The sequence below is a fragment of the Mustela nivalis genome, assembly GCF_964662115.1.
Source record: "Mustela nivalis genome assembly, chromosome: 5".
Lineage (NCBI taxonomy): Eukaryota > Metazoa > Chordata > Mammalia > Carnivora > Mustelidae > Mustela > Mustela nivalis.
Window position 1 is genome coordinate 72,154,190 of NC_139024.1, and position 19,631 is coordinate 72,173,820.

Below are 19,631 nucleotides of genomic sequence, written 5' to 3' on the forward strand. Positions count from 1 at the left end.
AGTAAATTATCATAGAATCGTTATCAATTTAGAAAACAAAAAATAAAATTGGATCATTATCTTAATACCACATAGCAAAGGAAGGTTGAAGTAGATGAAAAGGTTACATTTTAAGTAAAACTTTTATTTGAAACAAGTTTCAGATTATAAATATAATGAAAAACCATAAAGAAACAATGTATTTTATTACATAAAGTGGAACTTCTGCATATCAGAAAAGTAAATACAGTAAAAAAAAAAAAGGTTAATAACAAAACTGACACAATTTCTGAAAGACTAGATAACACTAAAATGTAAAACAAACAAAAAATTAAATAGCCTAGTATAACATTAATTGGGAAACACTAATTGGACAAAGGACAGAAGAAACTCAGATGGCTTCTAACCACATATAAATTAGTTTGGATTCAGTGTAAATTAAAACAATAATGACAGCTTTTCCATGTATTTGTTAACTAAGGTTTATAATTATGATAATAAAATTGAGAAAGATACTGTCAAATAGCGACTCTCAAACCCAGCTGAAGGGTATATAGAATGTTATAACCTTTCTGAATGTAAATTTGATATTCTGTTTTGAGAGCCATATGCTACTCAATTGGCAAATGTTCCTTTTGTTCATGTACAAAGATAGTGATTGATGACAGAGATACACTTAAGTCTTGATCCCTGGTCTCCTGGAATTGGTAGTCTACCTGAAAAAGGGCCTTTTATTCAGTGGTTCCACATATTAAAATAAACTCTAAGGGAATAATCATCATGGTATTATTTGTAATAGCAAAATAATGGAATCAATTTAAATGCCCAATAGTGCAGAAAAAGATAAGTATGATACATTCCTTATGATGTTTTTACAGTCATTGGAAATCATACTTAGGAAAAATATTTTAAAACATTCGATTTAAGCATGGTCCAATGTTTAATGAAACAAGTGGAATCCAAATGAATGTATATGATATAGTTTCAGTGTTAAAACATTTCTGTCTCCACTTATCAAAATGTATGTCAAGGGACACCTGAGTGACTCAGTGAGTTAAAACCTTTGCCTTTTGTTCTGGTCATGATCTTAGGGTCCTGGGATCGAGCCCTGCATCAGGCTCTCAGCTCAGCAGGGACTCTGCTTCCTCCTCTCTCTCTCTTTGCCTGCCTCTCTGCCTACTTGTGATCTCTGTCGAATAAATAAAATCTAAAAAAAAAGTTTTTTAAATGTATGTCAAGATTGAAAAAAATTACCAAAATTTTAAGACTGGATGATCTCCTTGATGTGTTTTAGTGCATCAGTTTATTAATTTCCTTATTTACAGAGTTAGGAAATATCAGAGCTCTTTATGTCATAAAATTCTTCCAAGAAATAAATAAATGAAATGAAGTGATCATTAAGTGCATACTACAAACATTGGTCTTTAGAAACTACTCTATGATTTTAAAGTAATAATAAAAATTCTTTTTATCATTACTTTAATTGTTACCTTTTAGAAATGTAGAGTGGCTGCTCTGTTTCATTACACCCAGCATGGGTTCTTATTTCAGCTCTAGCTTTATGATATATATATATATATATATATATATATATATATATATATATGAATATATATACATATAGAAAAATATATATATAGTGGATTCTATATATAATATATACTGTGGATTCTATAAATATATAAATATATATATACATTTCATAAAGCTATATATATTTATGTATTTTTATCCATTATTATGAAAGTAACTCTTCTGGTTTTGGAGACATTTAGGTTATTATTCTTAGTTTTTAATGGTGTGGTTAGTTTTCATCTTTTTCTCTCACATTCTGTGTCTTTTTGCAAAAGAAAGAGAAGTTAGGGGCTTTTATGTCTAGGCTACAAGACAAATATATTTAAATTCTTCTTGATTGTATATAAACCATATAAAACTCTAATTCATTTATCTTCACTGACTAAAATATCAACACTAGCAAGTCCAGTGTCTCTGGTCTTTCCAGCTAGCTACCATCTGGGCCAATCTCTGAATAGCCTGAGGTTGTTCCATAGTCATTTCCTGCACCAGATTTCTTAATATTCTAAGGAAATTTATCTCAGAACTTCTCAGGAACTCTTGCTGACCAGGTACCAGGTCAGATCTTCTGTATGCTATCCAGCAAGCTGCTCTCCAGAGCAAATCCAGTGAGCAGAGAGGTAGGCTAACTATCTGAAGAACCCATTGCCAGTTTTCAAATTCACATCATTCAAGTTGGCTTTTTGTTGCCTAGTAATATGGAAGCAAAAGGATGTGCCTAGGAAGAAAATGTTCCTTTTTATATGCTGGAGAATTTAGAAAAAAAAAAAAAAAAAGAAGTTCCATTTTCTTTTTCGTGCAAATCAAAATCTATTTAAATCATAAGCTCTGAGATCCATTTTAAACTTACGGTTACATCAGGAAATTATATCTCTTCCTAATTTGAATTTAATGTAAACTGATTTTTAATTGTTTCCTATAACCATGAGTAACAGATATTTTTGAACACTGCATGGTAAAAATCAGCAAATATGTCAGACAAAGCACAACATTAAAGGAAATACCACAGCATATGTTGACAGTTATAGAAGAATTGCTGCTGTTTTCACCCTTCACACCAGAATAATTTTTTCAATATTTACCTCCCATGCGTAGAGAGGGAAACATATGGGGCTTTACATAATCGTAAGCATAAACAGGTGGCTACTTAGGTACATTTAATTTGTAGGCAACAGCAATACTGAAAAACGCAATCAGCACCACATGGCTCCCCAACTCCTTCCACTAACATTCCATTAGCAAAATTAAGATCATTAAAATAGAGGGAGGGTATACTCCTCAGTCAGTTGGCTTCAACTACCTTTCAGGGCCATGAATAAAACACACTTTCAAAAATGCCTTGGCATTTTGCTGTTTCTTTTGTTCAAGGGAACTTCAGTAGCTGTGTATAATGTATACTTTATGAATAACTACAAGCAGCACAATATTTGCATTTAAAATGTGCTTATATCTCCCTATAATCTGCTCATTATGGACATAAAATTATGGTGGTTAAATTCTAAGCAATTTATCAAAGCATGGGATCAGACAAGCTCTTCAGAGCAAAAGCAGTCCACCCTAAGAGGTCACCTAAAGCTGATTTCCATATTCTAGCATTCTGACAAAATCTGTAGACATGATTGTTGCTAGGATTTTTTGCTCAGTCTGTGTCAGATGCTACATTGTGGATTCTATATATTTTGTCTCATCTGATTTGATCCAGATTGGAATATTTATTTTGTCCTCTTTGGCCCTGTAAATACTGATCTCTCTGACCTTCTAACCATCCCACAAAGGATTAGAATTCTAGAGTAAAAGAAAATAAAGAGAAAGAATAACTGTTTATTATTTTGCTTTTTTGGTGTTTGCTATGTGTACGTGTGAAGTACTGTGTAAGCATGTCACATGTATCAACTCCTTTAATCATCACATTGACTTTATGAGGTAGATGATATAACTTTCTCCATTATGCAGAAAAGGAAATTAATTGTGGCCCTGGGGGGTGTAAGTTTTTGAGTTTACACAGTGATGAAAGAACTAAAGCCAGAATTAAACCTAGACTGTTGAAATGAACAATTAACATTTTTAAAAGCCACTCCATTTTACTATTGAGATAGTTGTGTATTGCTTGTCCTGAAAATTCTACTGCCTAAAGTCACCCAAAGCCAGGAATAATAAATGTGCAGTATTTCTGAAGAATTTCCTAAAAAGTGCAGTATTACTGAGAGACTTTAGGGTGGCTGAGGTCTGTGGTGGTTCTTCCCAGTCCTGATGCCTCTGTGTGTCTTCCTAGAATACAAGGGGCAATGCCCTGCACAGTCCAGGGAGCTGTGGTTACTCATCTTCGGTGGTTGGTGGAGAGAAAGCTTTATCATGAACAACTGCGTATGACACATTTGTTAATAACCCAAGATTATAATAGAGCTTTAAGGCATAGACATCAGTTATATCACTTGATTTCAAGGTCTAACATTATTAATGTAAATTGTTAACCCAAATATATTGAATATTACATAGTCACTCCTTTCAAGGAGTTTAAGTGTTAATGGGAAAAAGACATTTTTGTTTGTTTGCTTTTTCTTTTTTCTTTTTCAAAGATTTTATTTATTTATTTGACAGAGAGAGATCATAAGTAGGCAGAGAAACAGGCAGGGGGGTGGGGGAAAGCAGGCTCCCCGCTGAGCAGAGAGCCCGATGTGGGGCTTGATTCCAGGACCCTGGGATCAGGACCTCAGCCAAAGGCAGAGGCTTAACCCACTGAGCCACTCAGATGCCCCCAAACTGAGGGTTTTATTTTTTTTTTAAGATTTTTATTTATTTATTTGACAGACTGAGATCACAAGCAGGCAGAGAGGCAGGCAGAGAGAGGAGGAAGCAGGCTCTCCGCAGAGTAGAGAGCCCGATGTGGGGCTCGATCTCAGGATGCTGGGATCATGACCTGAGCTGAAGGCAGAGGCTTTAACCCACTGAGCCACCCAGGCGCCTCTCTTTTTTCTTTTTCTTTTTTTTTTTAATGCAAAGTTTGAACCAAAAAGGTAAAGATGAATCGAAAGCTTTTATGATTTATTCTTTTTATCTCCAGGTAAAAGAACTATTAATAGCTAATAGCTATTATAGACAATTCTGATCCCATTGTAAATGTAAAGACGTTCAAATACAGGAATTCTACAGTCTCACTTAATCCCCTCTAACATTTAACAGATGCAGTTGCCATCTTTGATATGACTCCTGCCTTCCCAAAGACTCAGTAAATTATTAGGCCAAATTTTCTTATCATGAACTTTAATTTTCCTTAACATTTATTGTTTCTGCTGTTCTATCAAGACTCTTCTGTCTTATTCTATGAAGATTTTTGGAGTCATTCATTTGTTGAAGATGTTTAATAATCCCATAATTGATTCTGAGAAATCTGGAGCACTTTCTCACAATTTGGATATTATTATTATTATTATTACTATTATTATATATCTCAATACTTTGCTCAAGGATTATGATTTTTTGCCTTGAAAAGATATTTCATGCACCCCATTTCAGTTTGAAGTTGATCAAAGATGCTTGACCTGGAGTTTCTCATGGAAATGTTGGATTTGGGGTAGTCTCGAAAAAGGTAGTTTTTGTAGGATATGCTGACCTAAAAAATGCCTTGAAAACATGACAAAATGATAGAAAAGCCACAGGAGGCATGAGAAATGGGAAATCTATTTAGATACATTTAAAATAACAAGGATGTTAAGAATTTGATTGCAGGAGAGAGTGCAGTTACAATTTTTAAAGAAGCGGAAGCACACACCCACAAAAATAAGTGAGATGCACTTTGCATCATTGGCAGAGAGGAAGACACATAATCAAATGTGTAGTGGTTTGATTTATCTCCAAATCTTCTTCTTCATATAGCTTAGTTAATTAGAAATTTTTGAACATGCATCTCAAATATCTATGTATTTATTCAAAATTGTGTGTGCATCTTTGACATATATATCTTTACCTCCAACTTAAAGGCAAATTTCTTTGTGATGATCATGGAAATGAACCTGCTTTTTGATAACTTTGAGACGTTAAAGAAGTTTCAGCCACTTTTTATGTATCATTAGACTATCGTATCCTTGTTTTACCTCATAATATGGCTGAAGAAAAGTTTTGAGTGAGAGTAGAAATGTCAATCAACTCTTTCATTTCTTTGTTGCTCACCTGTGTTTATATTGGTTTTATTTTCAATACATGGGTTCTTTGCAGGTAATGCTTAAAGGCATTTATCAATTTTGTCTGAATTACTTTATTTAAAAACTATGATAATGTATTCTGAAAACCTACTTAAATATGGCCGCATGACCTGCCGCACACTGGAAGTACATGAGCCCGTGAGGCAGCCCTGTCAACCCCCCACTTTGTGTAGTCCCCACACCTCTCTCAGAGGCCTCACCTGCATCTCCAGGTGCCTGCCCATCTGACACATGGACAGATGAAACTAGTGCCAATCAACATCTTAAATATCAGGAAAGTCCATTTTCTTATGTTGCTTGATTTAAAAAGCTCAAAGATTTTCTGCACCCAAAAGGAAGGAACCCTCTTCGTTAGCTAATGAAAGGCTAGACAAACAGTTTATAATTTATAATAATAATGGAAGATTGAAATGTGTAACTGTGATTAAGCCCTTGAACTTTAGAGACAAAAAAACCTACTATGTATCGTGTGAGCCATGGAGAGATAGAGGATTTATGGCATCTTTTCAAACTTTCATGTCCTTTTATCTGTGAAATATATGTATTTTATTTGTAGCTACCTCACACTGCAATTTTGATAAATATACATATACATTTCCAGCATATTCTAAGATGCATATTTTAATAATCCTATTTTTGTTTTTTCACTATTTTTTAGTTTTTTTTTTTTTATCATAGTAAGTGTACTGTTCAATCTCCATCAGCCTTTTTCCTCATTGCCCCACTGACCTCCCCTCTGCTAACAATCAGTTTGTTCTCTATAGTTTAGAGTCTGTTTTATGATATCTGTCTCTTTCTCTCTTTGTTCCTTTACTCATATGTTTTGTTTCTTAAATTCCACATATAAATGAAATCGTATGGTATTTGTCTTTCTCTGGATGACTTATTTTGCTTAGCCTTATACTCTCTAGCTCTATCCATGTTGCTGCAAATGGCAAGATTTCACTTTTTTAGGGCTGAATAACATATGTGTGTGTGTGTGTGTGTGTACGTGCACACACACACATACACACGCACATACCACACCTTCTTTATCTGCTCATCTATCAGTGGACACTTGGGCTGCTTCCATAATTTGGCTATTGTAAATAGTGCTATAAACATAGGGATGCATGTAAATGCATGTAAACATAGGGATGCCTTTGAATGAGTATTTTTGTATTTTTGAGGTGAATACCCAGTAGTGCAATTCCTGGATCATAAGGTAGTTCCATTTTTTTATTTTTGAGGAATGTCCATATCGTCTTCCACAGTGGATGCACCGGATTGCATTCCCATCAACAATGAAAGAAAGTTCCTCTTTCTCCACATCCTCCCAACACTTTTGTTTCTTGTGTTTTTAATTTAAGCCATTCTGACAAGTGTGACAGCTTATTGTAGTTTTGATTTGCATTTCCCTGATGATGAGTGATATTGAGTATCTTTTCATGTGTGTTTTGACCATCTGTATGTTTTCTTTGGAGAAGTGTCAATTCATGTCTTCTGCCTATTTTTAACTGGATTATTTGTACTTTGGGTGCTGAGTTGTTTAAGTTTTTTTTTTATGTATTTTAGATACTAACCCTTTATCAGATATGTCATTTGCACATATTTTCTCCCATTCAGTAGTTTGCCTTTAAGGTATGTTGATTATTTCCTCTGCTGTGCAGAAACTTCTTCTATTGATGTAATTCCAATAGTTTATTTTTGCTTTTATTTCAGGAGACATACCTAGACAAACATTGGTATAGCCAATGTCAGAGACGTTACTGCCTGTACACTTGTCAAGGGTTTTTACGGTGTCAAGTCTCACTTTTAAGTCTTTAATCCATTTTGAGTTTATTTTTGTGTATGGTGAAAGAAAGTGGTCAAGTTTCATTCTTCTGCATGTTGCTGTCCAGTTTTCCAAACACCATTTGTTGAAGAGACGGTCTTTTTCCCATTGTATATTCATTCCTCTTTCGTTGAAGATTAATTGACCATATAACTGTGGACTTTATTTCTGGGTTTTCTGTTTTGTTTCATTGATCTATGTATCTATTTTTATGCCAGTATGGTATTGTTTTAATTATTACTGCTTTGTAACATAACTTGAAGTCTAGAATTGTAATACCTACAGTTTTGCTTTTCTTTTTCAAGACTGCTTTGGCTATTTGAGGTCTTTTATTGCTCCATACAAATTTTAGGATTGTTTGTTCTAGTTCTGTGATAAATGCACATTGGTATTTTGATAGGGATTGCATTAAATGTGTAGATTGCTTTGGGTAGTATAGACATTTTAACAATAATTGTTCTTCCAACCCATGAGCATGGAACATCTTTCCATCTTTTCTGTATCATCTTGAATTTCTTTTATCAGCATTTGATAATTTTCAGAGTATAGGTCTTTCACTTCTTTGGTTACCTTTCTTTCTCCTCAATTACAGTATTGTGATCATTTTGATGATGTATGTGTAAAATGTGAATAATAAAATTTACATGTCTGTATGCAGTCTTTTGAGGCCTTTCTCACATGTGGCAATATATATTGCTTTTTATCCTTTCAGCTAAGCACATATAAACACCACTGTCCTGTGAATTCCCTTTTCTACCTCTTAAACATCTGGTTAGTGGGGACTCAAGGATCCCAGTGAGTCAATGCATGTAACTTTGTACATAACATAGGTATATTACTGTATACAACAACAATCTGGTGCTACTGTTTTGTCCTTGGCATTCTTAGGTGTTGCCTGATTCCTCTCCTCTGTCATAGCACAGTTGTATTATGTTCTATGAATAGTGAGATTTCAGTTAGGGGTATTGCCTATGGCTTTTATCCTGTCATCCAATGTGAAAAATGTGTACGTATTTCATACTTGACTCTTACCACTTACCTCTCAACAGATCATCGAGCTTAACTTTAACAAAATAAATAGTGTTTTTGTGTGAATGGGAAAAAGATTTATGACTGTTACTGAATGTTACTTTTTATCTCTTGGATATTCCCAGGAAGAGGGAACCATAGGATTTGGAATTGGGGATGTAGCAATTAACAACTAGGACACATCCAAGCTTTTACAAAACAGACTGATTATTTACCCTGTGTTGGGCTATTACTTTCAGAGAATTAGTAGGCAAAGTTCACTTATCTCAGAGATGGAGGGAATATTTTTGGTTGGAACTAGGAAAGCAAGGCAGGCTAGATATTAGCCTATGAAAATGATTGTAAAATCTTCATGATGATCTTATGTTTTATATTTTAAAGAATATTGTCGGGCTGCTTGGCTGGCTCAGTTGGTAGAGCATGTAACTCTTTATCTCTGAGTCATAAGTTCAAGCCCCACATTGGACAGGAAGTCTACTTAAAAAAATTGTTTAAAAATAATTTTAAAATAATGTGATATACAGTTAGAAATTTTAATTTTTAAAATTACTCCCTATTTGGGTGGGAATTGATGAGATTTTTAAAAAGGTAGAAAAAAATCTGATGAGCATAAATTATGCACAATGAATCAGGAAATTACTCTTGTTCTTACACTGGAGGCTCTGGAAAGGCTGATAAATGCAAAGGGAGAACAGGTAATGAGATCCATATACATATCTTGTGAACGAGAACAAACATGTTTTCCTGAGCAATGTCCTTGTGAGTTCTGTGCAGGATGGGGAGACAGCCTAGTATGGTGGCAAGAACAAAAAACTTGGATGCCAAAGGTCTGATTTGAGATCCTAGAGCCATGGCAATGAAAATCGTGACCATTTTAGATCCTTCAGTGATAACATTTGTTATATTGTCCTTAAAAGATCATTGTCAGGATAAATGATGCATGAAAAAAATTTTCAATCTTGTGAATTTCCATACAAATTTCAGTTGTTACTACTATTAAATTGGCAGATCATTAAGAATTTGCTAAAATTATAATGTTTTCAAAAACTTAAGATTCAGAGATAAGATCTTAAAGACTAAATTCACTCATCAGTTAATTTTCAATAGATGTGTGTGTATACACACACACACGCACACACACACACACACACACACACACACATATATATGAACATTAGTTTGTATAGTATCAAATGGCTGTTTAGAAGGATAAACTCTGGATTGGTGGCAATAGTAGAAGAAGAAATAAGTTAATCAAAGATATTGTCCTATGTCTACCACTTAGTATGTTAAACTGTATACTTAATCATCTTCTAAGGAAAAACACACAGGTTCATAGATAGATTTTTCTTGCAATAGAGACATCCAACAAGACAGCTCTGAAGTATTTGATTAACTTGAAATAAATGCCCTTAGGATTTCAGGTTTTTCTGCTTTGTAACATTTTAGGTCTGTTATTACCTTAGGTGAACACAATTCCCCAAGAAAGAAGATGCTGAATTAATTCTTCTATGACTTATGTCATCAATATATCTAGAAAAAGAATAAAACTATGTGCCTCTACCATTTATGAGATTCTAGGTAGCTTTTTTAAAAAAACATTTTACAAAAACTGATCAATTTTATATACCCTGATATAATGAGTGTAGGCTCTTAGAAACAAATCTTCACATACAGACAAATGAGATAAAACATAGGTATGCACATGCACACATACACACAAATTCATTTATTAGCAGAGTTCAAGAATATTCTCTTATTGGATTTTCCCTGATACAAGATCTAATAAAATAAGAAGCTCTCTCAAAGTAAATATTTCCTTGCTTCACTGTCTTAAAACACACCATACAGTGAGTGAACCCTAGTCAAATTTCTAAAGCTTTTCAGGACATATTGTGTATACTACCTTACTTTTTGCCAGGATTGCATCACTGGACTTTTTCAGGATGTTTATGTCTAAAAATAACCCAAATCCTTTTTTTGTTTTGGCAAAGATTAGCTACAAAAATAACTGATCATTTGTGTAGTAACCCATAATAGACATGAGACAATATAATCTGTTAATAATGATTTAATATGTAGATAAATTTAATTGGAATGTATTTGTTGAGTAAACTAATAAATGGTTTTTTAAGCTATATTGAATTCTAGTAAGATTGTCTCATTGTCTAATGAGTATCTAGCAAGATAATCTATCTTCTTAATTCTTGCTAGTATATAATACTGTCATTCATTTACTTTTGTGTTAAGAGAGCAATTACCTACTTTTCTTCTTTGTTCTTATTTTCTCTGGAATTTATTAAAACCTCTTCAATAAAGTCATTTCTGAAAATGCCACAAAGCAGATGTGCCCATAAAATAAACATAATTGAAAGAGGAGAATTAAACATGCAAGCCTCAAAAGCTATATCTTAAACAGTAAAATTTAACACTGTATCAGTGATTATCCCAATAGTATTAGAAGAAAAAATTTCCAATAGTGAAACTATGGCAAAGTTAGAGAAGCAATGAAAAGAATGATATACCCCCAAGAGTATTCAATCAAGGGCAGCTGCCTAAACTGACATTTTTTAAAGGAGAGTTACATGGAGCACCAATATATCAGGGTATATTATCATTTATTAATGGATGATTCCCCAAGAGTTTACAACTAAATTTTCAAAATTCTACATGTTATATTCTCTTCTTAGGAGTTGCAAGGCATCTAGAGTTTCTGAGAAGTATTTAATTGGAAATATGTAGGTAAATACATATAACATAAAATTTACTTTTTAAAATGTACAATTCAATGTCATTAAGTACATTCACAAGGTTGTATAATCATCACCACTGTCTCCTTCCAAGTATATAACTCTGTGATTGTTAATTTGACCATGAAACAGTTTTCTTCTGGAATATCTTTTATTTTTTTTGTATGTCGAGAAAATATACTTAGGGAAACGATGATCTAATCCAGTCCTCTCAATTTAAACATTGAAAATAGAAAATGTGATTTTAAGAGATTAAATGTCTTGCTGAAGATTATACAGGTCATTGGGATACAGTCAGTCAGTATTTCATTCATATTTGCCACTTCCAAGAACAGGACTTTTCTATTTCAAGGTGTTTTCCCCTCGTTTCCATTGGTGTTGCCTGAATCCAATGACCCAGTAACCTACAAATAATACATTACAATTTGACCTGAAAAAATCAGGACTAAAACAAATACATTACTTTTTAAAAGCTACATTGTACTTGTTTTATAACTCTCTCACTGTGGATTTCTTATGAGAACTTTCATTGTAAGAATTCTCTTTAATTTACATAATTCTTTTGTTCTTAGGTCTTTTTAAGATTGTGGCTGATAAAACTCCATACCTTACTATGGAAGAAATAACAAGGACCATTCACATTGGATCAAGTAGACTAGGGCATCCTTGCTTCTATCATCAGAAGGATCTAAAGCTAGACAATCTCATTGTAAAACATGGTGAGCAAATCATGCTCAACTCAGTTGAAGAGATCAGTGGAGAAGTAATGGTGAACTGTGGAGTGGTAAGGAATCAGCAGAATCACTCATTTACTTTGCCTTTGTCACAAGAAGGAGAATTCTATGAGTGTGAAGATGAACATATTTATACCCTAAAGGAGATTGTTGAATGGAAGATCCCAAAGAACAGAACACGAACTGTGAAGCTTACTGGTTTTTCAAATAAGTGGGACTTAACAAATCCATTCCCTAAAGGTTTTTATGGTGCTCTGGTTCTCAAGCCTGTTTATGAGATTCAAGGTGTGATGAAATGTAAGTATCCACTGAGAATGATGCTCTATGAGGGTGAGCACTGTGGGGTTTGGGAAGGAGGAAGACTTTAGTTTGAAGAATGTGACCCTGTCCCCAACTTGTCCTGTAAGACCACTGAGAGTTAGATTCTCATATGTAAATAAGTAAACCGTGTATTTCGTGCAAAGGTCAAATTGAATATATATATATATATATATATATTAAATTGTGTGGTGCTATCAAAATGTAAATACAGTAATTGGCAGGTACAGACAGGTTAAACTACTAATTCATTTCTTTCACTGCCAGTTAAACATGGTCAGAAAAGAGCTACTTTTAAAGATAGAGTATATTTGGCTAGAAAGAGTCTTTCTTGTATGAAGGTGGTCAGCAAAGTGATAAGGATGCAAAGTTTCCTTAATATGTCCCTTACTGCTATTTTTGTAATAGCTTCCCCCCCCCCCCCAGCTACCCACCACTGGTCATAAATCTTACTAGCTAAGAGTCCCTCTGGCTCAAGGGAAAATGATGCGACAAATTAATTCACATATAAGTGTATTTTAATATATAATATTTATAGGATTATTTGTATTTAAAAATAGGAATAGCTGGAGAGACCATCCCAAAGGAATTAATACTTTGAATTTTCAAGATCATGGCACTAAGTGGGCAACCATGGAGCAGAGAGTTATGTAGGTAGTCAGAAGTCCTGGATTCTGACTCTGGGTCAGTAATTTAATAGTTGATGACTTCGAGTGAGCCATTTAAACTGTGACTTTGCAGAGGGGATGATGATATCTCTTTTGCCTACCTCTTAGAGTAGTTTTAAGAATGGAATAAGATTGTATTAAGGTACTGTGTATAACACTTGAGGAAAAAAAAGCAGTATGTAAAAATGTTTAGTCAAAGGTTATTCCTTGGATATCTCAAATTCTAATTATCTCTGCTCCTATAAATATTGTTGGTTGTTGGTCACTTACATAAATATGAAAAAACTGTTGCGAATCTTTGGGTCGTTTTAGAACTACATGTTAAATTTTGTTACATGTAAGTGATTTAGCCAGAAATTAATTAATTCATCTGAATTAAAGGTACAAGGAATGAATTCCATTCAAGTAGTGATTATATTTTAATACTGCAAAAAATTGAGGCCACAGCATGATCATTTTTTAATATGACAAAAAATGGATGTCACAGCAAATTTTAGACCTCACATTAATGTTTTTTAGCTGTCCCAAGATGTGTAATTGAAATTGATAATTGAGTTTTCCTCACTTTTCCTAAAAAATGTATATAACATTTTCTCATTTTAAAATTTGTTAATTTTTAAAAACCATTGGCATCTCCTATCAAACAGCTGCAAATGTAGGCCAACTCAGAACCTAAGCATGTAAATAAGGTAGCTACTGCATTTTATGAATTTAGATTAGAGATCAACAAAGCCTTCTCTGAGGAAAAGGCATTTAAACTAAAACCTGGAAGATGAGTAGGAGGCAAAGAAAGAGGAGACAGCATTGAAGGAAGTAATAGCAATTTCTAGGAGAGCAAGTAAGCAAGATATTGGAGCTTCAGTATAGCTGGTGTGAGAAAAGAGAGGATAGGTTGAGACAAATATCAAAACATGCAACTGGGTAGTGGAATCAGTCATGGAGAGTCTTGACATACATGTTAAGGGATCCAAAGGGCAAATTAATAAAGGTTTCAGTGGAAGGGACAGGACAGAGGAATATAAGGAGGCCATTAGGTGTATGGCAGGGTATTGAGGGGTTAGCACAATAGTGATATCAGCAGGACACTTGTTCCTAATTGGTATTTAAGAAGTACAACCAACAAGATTTGGAGGTCTGTTGGAAGGAAGAAAGAAGTCAACCTGATCTGTAGGCTACTGACTTGATCTACTAGTTGGATGGTGATACAGTTTACTAAATATAAACATTGACAAATGAACAGGACATATTAACACAACTGTTTAGATGGACTTAGGTATGGTTTCATGCTAACCAAGGCCCCAGAAGAAGGCCTTTGGTTAAGCTAGCATCCTTTTCAAAATATTTTAGTCTAATTTCCATCCTTTAATGGTATTTAAATCAAATTTTGATTTCTTTTGGATCTTTACTTTTTTAGGGATTATTTTAGACATTAGTTCTTTTTGTATAGCAATTTCAGGACAGATGCTGTTATGGTACTGCTTTGCATGTGTACTGACTACAGAATATTCTCTGGAAATAGAGGACAGGTGTCCCAACACAAAAAATCCAATTTTAAAAATTACTGTTGTAGGCATTTTTCTTCTAAATATAAAATCTAGACTATTTTTTAAAATATCAATTGTGGTCTTGTTTTACATTATTCTATCTTATATTAAAGATTCAAACTTGCCTTGAAGTCAACAGCATATTGCTTGCTAAGTTACTTTCCGATGGCCTGGAGTTCAGACATATTTGAAAACCCTCTTGTCTCAAGTCCTCCCTTTCTCAAGTGACAAGAAAAAAAAGGGGTCTGAGGCAGGGATAGAAAATTTTAGAGAAACCTTAGGGGTAAAAGCAAGATGAAAAAGACTGAGAACTATGGGAAGCTTTGAAATATTGATTTGCTGAAAAGAGAACATAGTAAGTAAATAAAGAAAAGAAGGAATATAACATATTCTACTCCTGGTGTTAGGTGTTTAATATGTTATTGATGTGAAAATTTAGGCATCATAAAAAAGTAGCAGGGCATGTTTACATGAAATATTAGTTCCTGGAAACTCTTGGTCATAATTCCCATTATAGGCCTAAAGTCCCTCTTAACTCTCACTATACATTTCATGATTTGTAAGACATTCTGTCTCTTTGGAAAATAGATATAAATAACCACCCAGGACCTTTAACTACTAGTCTCATGTAAGTCATAGTAAGATTTGTTTGTGTCTTTCATTAGAAGATAAAATTCATGTTAATGTGGCAAATGGAATACATAATATTTACAAATGAAAAACTGACTCATCTATTTAAAGTTGTCACTAAAAATCAGAAATCTTGCTTGTTAAAACTTCTTAATCGTCTTATGTTTTGATGTACAGATTGATAATTACTTTTCTCCTGATGAAAATTTCAAGAATCAAAAAAGCTGCATTTCGTTTTAGGTAAAAACGTCAATACCTTCCAAAATTTAAGGGTACAGTTTTTGCTTAGATATATGACATAGCAACTCATTTATAAAATGAAGGTTGGAATCACACAAACAGAAAGGTGGTATCAGAAAAGCAGTATCTGAATTTTGAATAATATGTGATAAATAAATAGCAAAAAACCCACAAAAACCAAAAAAACCACAACTAAAAAGCATGAGTTGTTTAGTATTCTGAGATGACTTCTTAATTTTTTTTAAGATTTTATTTGTTTATTTGACAGAGAGAGATCATAAGTAGGCAGAGAAGCAGACAGAGAGAGGGGGGGAAGCAGGCTCCCCACTGAGCAGAGAGCCCCAATGTGGGGCTCGATCCCAGGACTTTTGAGATTACAATCTGAGCCAAAGGCAGAGGCTTAACCCACTGAGCTACCCAGGTGCCCTCCTGAGATGACTTCTTTCTTTCATTTTATTTTAAAAAATAATCTCAATATTTATCAAAGTCAAAAAAGTCAAATAGTGGTAAAAGGATTTATAACAAAGTGATCCCTTGACCATTCCCAAATTTTCCCCACGTTCTGCTACTTTGAGGCAACTGCTTTAAATATTTTGTTTCTGCGTTTTTGTATTTACATTTGAATTTCCAAATAAGGTAAAGGTAGTGCAATTTTTCAAGGCATTGACTTTATATAGGATTTGAAGAACACTCATCCCCTTCATGAAGACTCCACCCTAGCAACCTCATCAAATTCTAGTCACCTCCCAAAGACCCCACCTCTTAATACCATTGCACTGGGGAGTAGGGTTTCTTTTTCTTTTTTCCTGGGGGCGGGGGTAGGGGTTGGAGGAGTAGGGTTTCAATATGTTTATACTGAGGGATGAAAACATTTAATCCATGATAAGGTTGTCTTGGGATTTCCCTTTAAAACCATCTGGGTGGTCCTGTTCTTTCACTGTGATGGCAGTTTTTAGTCTGGAAACTCCAATATTTCATTTCTTAGATAATTTCTTTGATAGTGTCCTTTCACTTTTTTTTTCTCTTTTCTCTTTCTGTAACTTCTGATCTTTTGTTGAAGTTCCCATTCTGATCTAGGACTATTTTCTTCCCTATTTTACATCTTTCTTGTCTTTGGTTTACCTTCAGGGAAAATTTCTTAACTACATTTCCAACTGTTTTAATGAATTTTTAATTTCAGCTATCATATTTTTAATTTCCAAGAGTTATTTCTTACATCATTTTTTAAATGTTACTGTGTTCTTGTTTTAAGAATGCAATATCTTATCTCTCTGAGACAATTTTACAGTTTCTTAAAGTTTGCTTTGTTCCTTGCATTTTATCTGCCTGTTTGGGACGCCTGGATGGCTCAGTGGGTTAAGTGTCCCACTCTTAAATTTCAGCTCAGGTCATGATCTCAGGGTCGTCAGAGCCTTGAGTCAGGGTCCATGCTTGGCATAGAGCCCACTTAAGATTCTCTCTCTCCCTCCCCCTAAAAGGAAAAAAAGAAGTTTTGCTCTGTGTCACTCTTATTAACTCTTTTCCTCAATGCCTGGTGCTTATTGGCCATTTGTTCATATTTATATGTGGGACACTATTTTTTTTTTTTTAATTTACAAGTGAGGCATGTTTACATAATAGCCCTTTGTTTCTGAATTTTAGGTTTCATTTTGCCAGCTTTTGTCCTCAGAGCATTCCCTAAGTTCAGGCTCTAAGCCTTTCCTCTAGGACTTGCTCAGTTTCATCTGAGAAGAATCTTTCTGATACCTTGTGGGCCTTCTGAAACTTCTGTAGCTGAGTGGGGAAGTTGCTGAGGGTTTCACCATTTCCCCATAGGGTTAGACTTAACTCCTTTGCTCTCAGTCCCCCTGTTACTTCCCTGATTGCCTGTGCCTAGCTTCCAGATTCTGTGACACTGCATCAACTGCTTCCTGCAAAGAGAGAAGTCATAGGCATGACCACTTGTCTTCCCCAGAATAAAGTTGGAGACCTGGAGTTAACCACGCGTCAGACATTCAGATAGCCCCTTTGCCCCCTACATTCTCATTCACAGGTCATAGGAGCCTTATGTCTCCAATTTATGAGCCTTTTTGAAATCTCATGGGACAAGCTTTCCATTGTACTATGGCTTCTTAGGAACATAGGCTTTCCTTTTTCTTTTCTGCCAAATTTTTGACCCTTCTGCCATTTGTGCTCTACCTTCATTCCATGTAAGGGTTGTAGATGTCTTTTAGATTTACTGAATCTTATTCTCTTTTTTTCTTTCTCTTTCTTCTTTTTGCCCTTATGCTAAATTTGAGAGAAAAAAGGGTTGGGGGGGGTGCGTGGGTGGCTCCGTCGTTAGGCATCTGCCTTCGGCTGGGGTCATGGTCCTGGGGTCCTATGATCGAGCCCCACATCGGGCTCTCTGCAGGGCAAGAAGCCTGCTTCCCCTCTCCCACTCCACCTGCTTGTGTTCCCTCTTTCACTGTGTCTCTCTCCGTCAAGCAAATAAATTAAAAATCTTAAAAAAAAAAAAAAGAGGGGTTGGAAAGACACATATTTCACCTATAAACTCACTACTTACTTAAACTAGTCCCAGCCCAAAACTTTTCCTGGACCTACAATAATCTTGAGAGAACTGGTTGCTAATTTTGTTAAAAGAGAAGTACAATTTATAAACAATATTTTTATTAAAAGATAATTTTCAGTAATTTATTAGCATATCAGAGTGAGTTTCTTATGTATTTATTTTTATATTCTCAATGCATGAGATAAGTAAATGTTCAATATTGAATAAATTGAATACATGAGGGGTGCCTGGGTGGCTCAGTGGGTTAAGGCCTCTGCCTTCAGCCCAGATCATGATCTTGGGGTCCTAGGATCAAACCCTGCATGGAGCTCTGGGCTCAGTAGGGAGCCTGCTTCCCTCTCTCTCTCTGCCTACTTGTGATCTCTCTTTCTCTGTCAAATAAATGAAAATCTTTAAAAAAATCGAATACATGAATTAATGAAGCAACTAAAATATCTGTTTTTGTATGCACACATACTGCATAGTACAAAGTTCCTATTTAGGTAACAAGAAAAGTTTCCTGCCTCACCATATTCAGATATGATTTATTATGATAACATATTTATGAATTTAATAGCTAAGGAGAAAGAACATTCACTTCAGGGCACAAAAGTTGTATTGTTTATATTTGTATAACAGGTTCAATTTTTATTAGTGATGCTTTTCTTAATGTGCCTATGAAAATATTGTGACTTAACATGATATTTAGAACCAATGAATACTTTAGTCCACTTCCTTTTCATTTTCTTCCTTTAGGCAAGTAATCTTATTGATAGTAGAAATATCAAACAGCAAGCAGTATAAGGTACAATTTATATGTGTATTTATTTATTCTTATACTGCCAACTGTAAATATTTATTCTTATTCTACCAACTGTAAATATTTTACCAGTGTTCTCCAGAAAAACAGAAAATATTTATTACATTATATATAATTATATTGTATAATATAAACAAAATTACATATTAATTAATTTTAAGGACTTGACATATAATTATGGGGGCTATTAAGTTCAACGTTCATAGGACAGATTGGCAGGCTGTAAACTCAGGCAGAAGTTGATGCTCGAATTTGAGGCAACATTTTTTCTTCTCTGGGAAACTCCAATATTTGCTCTTCAAGCCTTCAAATGATTAGATGAGACTCACCTATGTTATCAAGGGTAACATCATTCACCCAAAGTCAACTGATTTAGATGTTAACCACATCTGCAAAATACCTTTGCAGAAACACCTAGAATAGTGTTTGATTAAGTGACTGGGTACTAAAGCCCAGTCAAGTTGACAGATAATAACCATCACAAACATCAGTGGAGAACCTTGTCGACGTGTGTCATCCAGGATAAGAAAATGGGTAGTCACGTCTCATAGCTTTTATAAATTAAATAAAAATATGAAAGGAAAACTATTATAAATAAGCCCATAGTAAATATAAGTATATTCATTTTAAATGACTCTTAATTTCTGAGTGAAGATCGTGATTTTTTTTTTTTTTTTTGCTACAAATGTTAGAGAGCAACCCAAAAGGCACTTTCTCTATTCATAAATACAAACAACAATAGAACCAGGGAAAAACTATCTAAGAAAATGAAATTGCTGGTATATTCTCTTAAGTTGAAATG

At 34.3% G+C, this 19,631-nt stretch overlaps 1 protein-coding gene across 4 annotated transcripts in view; it reads left to right on the plus strand.

Annotated features, from left to right (window-relative positions):
- Positions 1-19,631, plus strand: part of THEMIS (thymocyte selection associated) — a 183,317-nt gene that overhangs the window by 69,555 nt on the left and 94,131 nt on the right. For all 4 annotated transcript variants that reach the window (XM_082729874.1, XM_082729875.1, XM_082729877.1 and 1 more), the window contains one exon: positions 11,918-12,376. In XM_082729874.1, the coding sequence (XP_082586000.1) occupies positions 11,918-12,376 (459 nt within the window). The remainder of the gene's footprint in view (positions 1-11,917; positions 12,377-19,631) is intronic.